General features: G+C 46.4%; 1 protein-coding gene across 1 annotated transcript; it reads right to left on the bottom strand.

Moving 5' to 3' along the window:
* Window positions 1-3: 3 nt before the first annotated feature.
* LOC107576472 (gastrula zinc finger protein XlCGF8.2DB-like) lies at window positions 4-8339 on the bottom strand (the record flags this gene model as incomplete). Its single annotated transcript, XM_016262640.1, has 2 exons — window positions 7118-8339; window positions 4-241 (listed from the first exon to the last, which is right to left on the bottom strand). Coding segments are annotated over exons 1-2 (1115 nt in total), but the record flags the coding sequence as incomplete, so codon positions are not given.
* Between the last annotated feature and the right edge of the window lie 691 nt (window positions 8340-9030).

Below are 9030 nucleotides of genomic sequence, written 5' to 3'. Positions count from 1 at the left end.
GGCTTCTCTCCCGAGTGAGTTCTCATGTGCCTTTTGATGGTTCCTTGTTGAGCAAAGCTCTTTCCACACTGATGGCAGGTGAAAGAGCTGTTAGATTTGGTTTTCTGAGCTCTTTTTCGTATAGAAGCCGTTTTAGTCTGTGTGGATTTTTCACCAATTATTAAATCATGGTGTTTCTCATACTGATCTGTCTGTTCCATTTCATTTGGATCTTGATTCTCCTCTTTCAGCACCAGCTGGTCTAAAGCAAAAAAAGATTAATACAAGTTAACCACAGTTTAAAGCCACAAAGCAAAAGATATGAAAAGCAACATGAAAGCATTTAAGGCCGGGACACTTCAAACAACTAGCGGCCACACGCCGACGGTGTTGTCTCCTTGCATCGGCAGCATCTGGACCAAAAAGCTGCGATTGAGCACACCATACAGACTACAGCCAACTGCAAACTAGCACATGCATTCTGTGTGTGAACAATTAGCTGTCTATATCAGCAGCTATCAATAGAATGTATTCGTCATTCAAAAGGAGAAAACGAAACAAGGATATACAAGATATACGAAACATAAACAAAGCAGCGCTTGCTTACCATTTTGAATATCAGCTATGTTGATAACTTTATTCATTTTTAGCTGCTCATGTTGTTATGAAAATATTTGCATACTTGGGTAAGATCACATAACATTAGAACAGCCCTCAGTCTGTGCCACCTTCATTTACTGGTTTTCATCACTTTCACTTGAATTCTCGGGCACGGACTCAGTCGCTAAACTGAACTTCCAATAAGAGTTCTCACTCTCGCCGACGGCCCTGACGCCGATTCAATATGTTAAATTGGGCAAACTGCCGCCGACCTGAAGGTCTGCTACCCGATCTGAGTCCAACAGGTCTCGGAATACTCTTGGGTTTGGGTCTGGCTTGTAGCTAAACTAAAACTGTATGCAGTAGGTTACGATGCTATCATAGATGCATGCATACACACATAACTGAACACAGATATCTTTATCTCTTTTATCTCCTTGCACTGGCTACCGGCTGCAGCTCGCATCAAATTCAAGACATTGATGCTTGCATATAGAACAGCCACAGGCTCAGCACCTCCACTCACCCACTCACTATTACGAATCTCCTCCAGAAGTTCCCTCCAGAGATCCACTAGTGAGCAACGCCATAACAGAAAATCACTTTGAGGCTCAAAATCACTTTCCAGAACATTCTCATTCACTATTCCTGGCTGGTGAAATGATCTTCCTGCTCCTATCCGGAATGCTGAATCCCTGACCATGTTCAAGCGACAGCTGAAAACTCATCTCTTTCGAAGCTACTTGACTTCATCTTAAAAAAAAAAAACTTTGTCTTTCTCTTTATTTATTCCTTCCCTTTCTAGCTTGTACTTATGTGTACAATGACTAAAACGTCTCGGTTACGTATGTAACTCTCGTTCCCTGAAGGAGGGAACGGCGACGTCATGTCGGATGACCGACGAATTGGGATCTCGTTTAGAGAGACCAATCCACTTCGAGTGTAAACTATATGAGCCAATGCACATTGGCATGTGATTATTGCATCCAGCTGCCACTGATCACAGCGGGAGTATAAATAGGCAACAGGTGCAGCGCATATTCAGGTTTTCACTGAGGAGCCGAGCCGGTGACCTGGCCGCTCAGCGGTGGAACAGTAGCCGTGGCGACGGGACGTGATGTCTCCGTTCCCTCCTTCAGGGAATGAGGATTACATACGTAACTGAGACGTTCCCTTTCATTCGGTCACTCTCTACATCACGTCGGATGAACGACAAATTGGGATCCCTACGAAAGTGCCCCTTCCAGTGTCCTGTGTAAGCCTCCTGCACCCCTTCTTTATTGGCATAGGCTGGGGCTTACCACAAGAAGACCAGTTACTGCTGCTATGGCACAACCCACTCAGTAAGACTGGATAACACTAGGAAAAAGTGCCCATTCCACTTGGAACAGGAACGTTGCGGAAGCCCATTCTTCCCGAAGGAGGTTTCGGAAGCACTTACACATATGAACAACCAGCTAGGAGCATATGGAAGATTACAGATGTTGATGGGGTCGCCCAGCCTGCAATTCTACAAATATCTGCCAGCAAGGCGCCACGAGCCAACATCCAGGAGGATTTAACACTTCTAGTAGAGTGAGTTTGCTACCTGAATGCTGGCCTGAGATCCAGAAGCTTTACGTCCTGTCTATGTAAGTATCTCAATGCTCGGATAGGACAAAGCAAAGCTAGGGCTGGGTCTACCTCCTCCGGGGAAGCGCTTGCAGGCTCACCACCTGATCCTTGAAGGGAGTAGTGGGAACCTTGGGCACATAGCCGGGCTGGGGCCTCAGGATTACCTGGGAGTCAGCTGGCCCAAACTCTAGGCACGAATCGTCGACTGAAAATGCATGCAGGTCCCCTACCCTCTTGATAAGAGTTCAATACAAGCAGGAGCAGAGTTTCATTGATAGAAACTTCAGCTTGACTGTCTGCAAAGGCTCAAATGGGCCCTGCTGTAGTGCTCTGAGCACTAGAGACAAGTCCTAAGAGGGTATAGAGGGGGTCGTGGTTGGCAGCAATCGTAGCCACATACACTTCAAAGGTGGAGGCAGACAGCATTCGCTCCAACCCCTGCTGCAGAAAGGACAGCACGACTCTGATCGGACATTTCCGGGGGTCTTCTCGGTAAGAAGAGCACCATTCGACGAACAGGTTCCACTTCAAGGCGTAAGCGTGTCTCGTAGACGGTGCTCTTGCCGAAGTGATGGTGTCAACTACCTCTTGGGGTAAGTCACCTAGAACCTCTGCGTCCCGTCCAGGGACCTGACATGAAGTTTCCAGAGGTCTGGAAGCGGGTGCCACAGGATGCCCTGTCTCAGTAGATCAGTAGTCAGTCGATCCTTCCTCAGAGGAATCTGCCGAGGGGCTGTCACAAGGAGCATCAGTTCCGGGAACAAAGTCCGAGTGGGCCAGTAAGGCGACACGAGCGGGACCTGCTCCTCGTTCTCCCTGATCTTGCAGTGTCTGTGCAAGAAAGCTCACTGGGGGAAACATACTTGCGAAGGCCCCGCGGCCAGCTGTGTGCAAGGGCGTCCGTGCTGAGTGTTCCCTCAGCCAGAGAGTAGAACAACTGGCAGTGAGAGGCTTCTGGAGAGGCAAACAGGTCTACCTGAGCAGCTCCGAAACGACTCCAAATCAGCTGGACCGTCTGCCGCGGCCAGCTGTGTGCAAGGGTCCGTGTCCGTGCTGAGTGTAACTCGTGACAGCTCGTCGGCTACCCGGTTGTGCAGACCAGGAATGTGAATTACCATAGATGCTTCTGACTCCAAAGGAGGAGGTGGCGGGCGAGTTGCGACATGCGACGGGAGCATAGACCACCTTGTCGGTTGATGTACGCAATGGTCGCATTGTTGTCCGTGCGGACAGCACGCGCTTGCCTTGTAATAGCCTCTTGAGATGGCTCAAGGCCAGGCATACTGCCAGCAGCTCTAGGCAATTGGTGTGCCAGTGCAGTTGGGGGCCTGTCCAAACCCCCGACACTGCAAGCCCGTCGAACGTTGCCCCCCTCGACCGAATCCAACTCCATACCGAGAGGAGATCCTCTGCGCAAAGGAGAGTTTGTTCTTTTCCCAGTTGACCCAAAGGCCCAACCGTCTGAGGTGCGAAAGCACCAAGTCCCTGTGTGCACACAACTGATCCTGAGACTGAGCTAGTATGCTCACAGCAGCATGTTGTGGATGTATTGGCAGTAGCAAGTCTCGGTACTTGCTCTGCCGTAGCAGATCTATTCCGCCAAGACCAAATACATTAACATTGTCATGTACATTACCATGCCAATCCCTCGGTCGAACGCGAACCGCAGCAATAGTATGTGGTGCGGAAGGATCGACACATTAAAGTACACGTCCTTCAGGTCGATCGCTGCAAACCAATCTCGGGGACTCATTGAACGGTAACCGGTGAAGGGCCCAGTTCAAGACACGCAGGTCCAAGATTGGTCGTAACCCACCGCCTTTCTTGAGTATAGCTGTAAAACCCCATCTCCATATCAGCCAGAGGGACCGGCTCCATCACATCCTTCGCCAATAGGACTGCAATCTCCGCACGCAAGACAGGAGCATCAGCCGCCTTCACTGATGTGAAGCGGATGCCGCTGAACTTGAAGCAATGCCGGGCTAACTGAATCGCATAGTCGAGTCTGATGGTCCGCAGGAACCAGCGAAACGGTTTGGGTAGCCGCCATGCACCCAGACACCACACAAGCTGGACCAGCGGGATCACCGACGTACCCGAAGTGGGGCAGCGAGGTGGAACGCAGGGACCTGAAGAGGGGTCTGATTGTGCAGTGCAACACTTACCTGGTTCCACGGTTTGGCAGAGGATGCTCTCGAACCACTCTCTGCTGCCTTCTGGCCAGAGAGGAGGATGAGTGTGGTGTCCGTTGTTGGTCCGTCCGCGACTCTCCATGCCCTCGTGGGACCCAGAGATAGAGAAAACCGCTCTCCTGTCGAGATTTTTGGAAACCAGATTCTCCACCCGGCTCTCCTCCAGGGGAGGGAGAGGTGCATTCACCATCCCCCAAAGAGCAGTTCCCTCTCTCTCTGGGTCGCCCGTCCCGAGGCCTCTTGCTCTTCCGTTCACTGCCAGGTTGACGGGGGCCTGGACGGGCGGGGTGGCCTGCCTATGCCCAGCTCCACGGCGCCGCTTGGTTGAGGCCGCTGCGGGTGCGGCACGGGAGTGGGGGTGGACGCACAGGGCGATGAGCATGTTGGAATCGCCTCAGTCTGCTCCTGTGCAGCCGAGAACTGCTGGGCCATGTTCTCGATTGTGTTGCCGAAAAGGCCGGCCTGGGACACAGGGACCTTGAGGAACCGAACTTTGTCGGTGTTCCTCATGTCAACCAGACACAACCAGAGGTGACACTCCTGGACTACAAGTGTGGACATCGCACGACCCAGAGAACTCGTGGTGACCTTCGTCGCTCGGAATGCGAGATCAGTTGCGATTCTGAGTTCTTTTAGAACTTCCGGATCATGACCACCCTCGTGCAGGTCCCTCAGTGCTTTAGTCTGTAGAACCTGCAGTAACGCCGTAGCATGTAAGGTGGAGACAGCTTCTCCACAGGCCATATATGCATCGCCGGACAGACCAGACTAGTACCTACAGACCCGGGACACAACTGCCAACACAAACAGGGGGTGGTGCAGCCTGATGTGTGCAACCCACTCAACACGGGAAACCACCACTGCTGAAGCGCCGTACCGCCAGTGGTGGAAAGAGTACTGAAAAAATATACAAGTAAAAGTACCATTACCTTCCAAAAAATGTAGAGCAAGTAGAGTAAAAGTACTTGTCCAAAAAAACTACTTGAGTAAGAGTGAAGCCTATTTAAAAGTACTCATGAGTATTGAGTAGTGAGTACTCAGCTGTGGATTCTACCCCGACTTATCCAAGTGACTGCTGCAGAACGCACGCAAAAGAGAGAGAGACAAGGCAGCGCAGATCACGCGTCTCATAAGTGAGTGGGGAATTTACCGAACATGGCACTTGCGGGAGTTAACACTGTATGCAATACCCGCAACCTCACACCAAATTTCAGGCAAATTTCAGATAGGCAAGCATATGTACAAATCATTTAGTAAGCAGAAATCCGAAATTTACCTTAACATATTACGGTAGAGGAAGATGCGATTGAATTGATGCTTGAAGAATGCACTTCCAGCAGCCATGATAAACAGTTGGCGGTTAAAGTTTTCTATGCATAATTTGATTTGACGAAAGTCACGAGACCTATTACTCTCTATCCAATCATGTTGAAGGATAAAAATAAAATTAAAATAAGCATGTAACGGCCACAAACGGAGGAAAATAGCGGAGTAAAAGTACCGATACATCACTTAAAATGTACTCAAGTAAAAGTAAAAGTACACAATTTTTAAACTACTCAAAAAAGTATAATTACTGATAAAAACTACTAAATTACTGTAACGTGAGTATTTGTAATTCGTTACTTCACACACCTGCGTACCGCCAACACGAAGAGCTCTCAAAGAGCACGCTGAACTTCTCTCAGTCGAGTAGTCAGGAGCAAAACGATGTGATCGCTCGGCTCCGAAGTGAAAAGTTGAATATGCGCTGCACCTGCTGCCTACTTATACTCACGCTGTGATCAGCGGCAGCTGGATGCATTAATCGCATGCCAATGTGCATTGGCTCATTTAGTTAACACTCGAAGTGGATTGGTCTCTCTAAGCGAGATCCCAATTCATCAGTCATCCGACGTAACCAACCGACTAAAATGGAACTTGGTATTACAAGCACTTCCTGTGTCTGTTTGCCTCTTTAAGAAGAATCGTTTTATGTATTCCCCAATTGTAAGTCGCTTTGGATAAAAGTGTCTGCAAAATGACTAAATGTAAAGTCTAAATTTAGATCGTAAATCGCGCAGCGCACACACAGAAACATTGTGGCGCACAAACTTTTATTAATAAAATAGCTTCTACACTACGCAGACACATGTAATTCTCTCGCATGCACTAATTATTTCAAATAAATGATATAATTAATTAATTCAAATAAATGTGATCTTAATCTTTTTACAGTAATTAATTTTTCTGTGTAAAACTCTTTCTGCACTACTTCCCCTCTGTGTCTGATTTAAAGCAGGCAGAATGCTAACGAGCCATACCTGATGAAAATTACAGTATTTTTTACTGTTTGCCTCCAAGTCCTATATTAAAATATTTTAAGGCATATGCTAGCTGTGGATTAACCCTTACATTTAATGTGTGCATGCCGTTTCTTGTTATATATTACAAGCTCTATTTAAAATGAAACTTGTTTTGGTCTTGTAACTGATCTAGCGATCTGTCACAACATGGCAAATAGCATGCACACATAAACTGGTAGTGAGCAATTACTGAGATAAAGCAATTAGGAAAACTACTTACAGTTTACTAGCGAAACTGCACAATTGTCAAATTGTCAAATTTTCATTACAACCATTAAAAAACTTGGTGGAATTTATGTGACCGTTGCACCTGTTGTTCACATAACTGGTCTGAACTGGCCGTGAGCCTTCATGAATCTGTTTCTTTGCATGTATTTCTTTACTTACTGTTGAATGTTGAATGAACAGTGTGAATTCTCATGTGGTAATTACGGGAGTACGCGTTTGTGAAACTCTTCCCACAATACTTGCAAGAGTAAGGCTTCTCTCCAGTGTGAACTCTCATGTGGACTTTAAGGTTTTGTTTTGCAGGGAAACTCTTTCCACACTGTTTGCATGTATATGGCTTCTCTCCAGTGTGAACTCTCATGTGGACTTTAAGGTTTTGTTTTGCAGGGAAACTCTTTCCACACTGTTTGCATGTATAAGGCTTCTCTCCAGTGTGAATGTGCATGTGAGATTGAAGGCTGCTTTTCTGTGTGGCACTCTTTCCACACTGACAGCAAGTGTAAGGTTTCTCTCCCGAGTGAGTTAGCATGTGTATTTGAAGGGTTGCTTTTCGAGTGAAACTCTTTCCACACTGTTGGCAGGTGAATGGCTTCTCTCCCGAGTGAGTTCTCATGTGCCTTTTAAAGGTTACTTGATGAGCAAAGCTCTTTCCACACTGTTGGCAGGTGTAAGGTTTCTCTCCCGAGTGAGTTCTCATGTGATTTTGAAGGGATGCTTTTAGAGCGAAACTCTTTCCACACTGTTGGCAGGTGAATGGCTTCTCTCCCGAGTGAGTTCTCATGTGAATTTGAAGGGTTGCTTTTAGAGTGAAACTCGTTCCACACTGTTGGCAGGTGTAAGGCTTCTCTCCAGTGTGAATTCTCATGTGCCTTTTGAAGTTTTGTTGAGCAAAGCTCTTTCCACACTGATGGCAGGTGAAACGGCTGTTAGATTTGGTTTTCTGAGCTCTTTTTCGTATAGAAGTCGTTTTAGACTGCGTGGCTTTTTCACCAGTTATGAAATCATGGTGTTTCTCATTCTGATCTGTCTGTTCCATTTCATTCGGATCTTGATTCTCCTCTTTCAGCACCAGCTGGTCTAAAGCAAAAAAAGATTAATACAAGTTAACCACAGTTTAAAGCCACAAAGCAAAAGATATGAAAAGCAACATGAAAGCATTTAAGGCCGGGACACTTCAAACAACTAGCGGCCACACGCCGACGGTGTTGTCTCCTTGCGTCGGCAGCATCTGGACCAAAAAGCTGCGATTGAACAAACTATACAGACCACAGCCAACTGCAAACTAGCACATGCATTCTGTGTGTGAACAATTAGCTGTCTATATCAGCAGCTATCAATAGAATGTATTCGTCATTCAAAAGGAGAAAATGAAACAAGGATATACAAGATATATGAAACGTAAACAAAGCAGCGCTTGCTTACAATTTTGAATATCAGCTATGTTGATAACTTTATTCATTTTTAGCTGCTCATTCTTGGGTTTGGGTCTGGCTTGTAGCTAAACTAAAACTGTATGCAGTAGGCTAGAATGCTTTCATAGATGCACGCATACACACATAACTGAACACAGATATCAGAAATCGCGCAACGCACAGAAACATTGTGGCGCACAAACTTTTATTAATAAAATAGCTTCTACACTGACTAGCTACATTATATTTCTCAGCAACAAGGGGATATAATCGCTGTTTTTGATGCAACTAAACTTTATTGCTGGTAGAGAGAGATGCGCAGATGCAGGTAATTCACACACGCAACTTTCATCCCTCTTTCTCGCATGCACTAATTATTTCAAATAAATGATATAATTAATTCAAATAAATGTGATCTTACCGCACTACTTCCCCTCTATGTCTGATTTAAAGCAGGCAGAATGCTAACGAGCCATAACTGATGAAAATTACAGTATTTTTTACTGTTTGCCTCCAAGTCTTATATGAACCCTTTAGGCGCCAGGTTTTTTATGGAAAAATGCTGGATTTTGACATCAAGATTTCAAAAGCTTGTGGCTTGAAAGGGCTTAAAGATAGAGATCTACTGTAAATTAGAAAAATGTTGGGCATGACCGAAAG

This window comes from Sinocyclocheilus grahami, unplaced genomic scaffold (assembly GCF_001515645.1).
Source record: "Sinocyclocheilus grahami isolate Dianchi unplaced genomic scaffold, SAMN03320097.WGS_v1.1 scaffold3747.1, whole genome shotgun sequence".
Classification (NCBI taxonomy): domain Eukaryota; kingdom Metazoa; phylum Chordata; class Actinopteri; order Cypriniformes; family Cyprinidae; genus Sinocyclocheilus; species Sinocyclocheilus grahami.
This window is presented reverse-complemented; position numbering and strand designations above follow the sequence as displayed.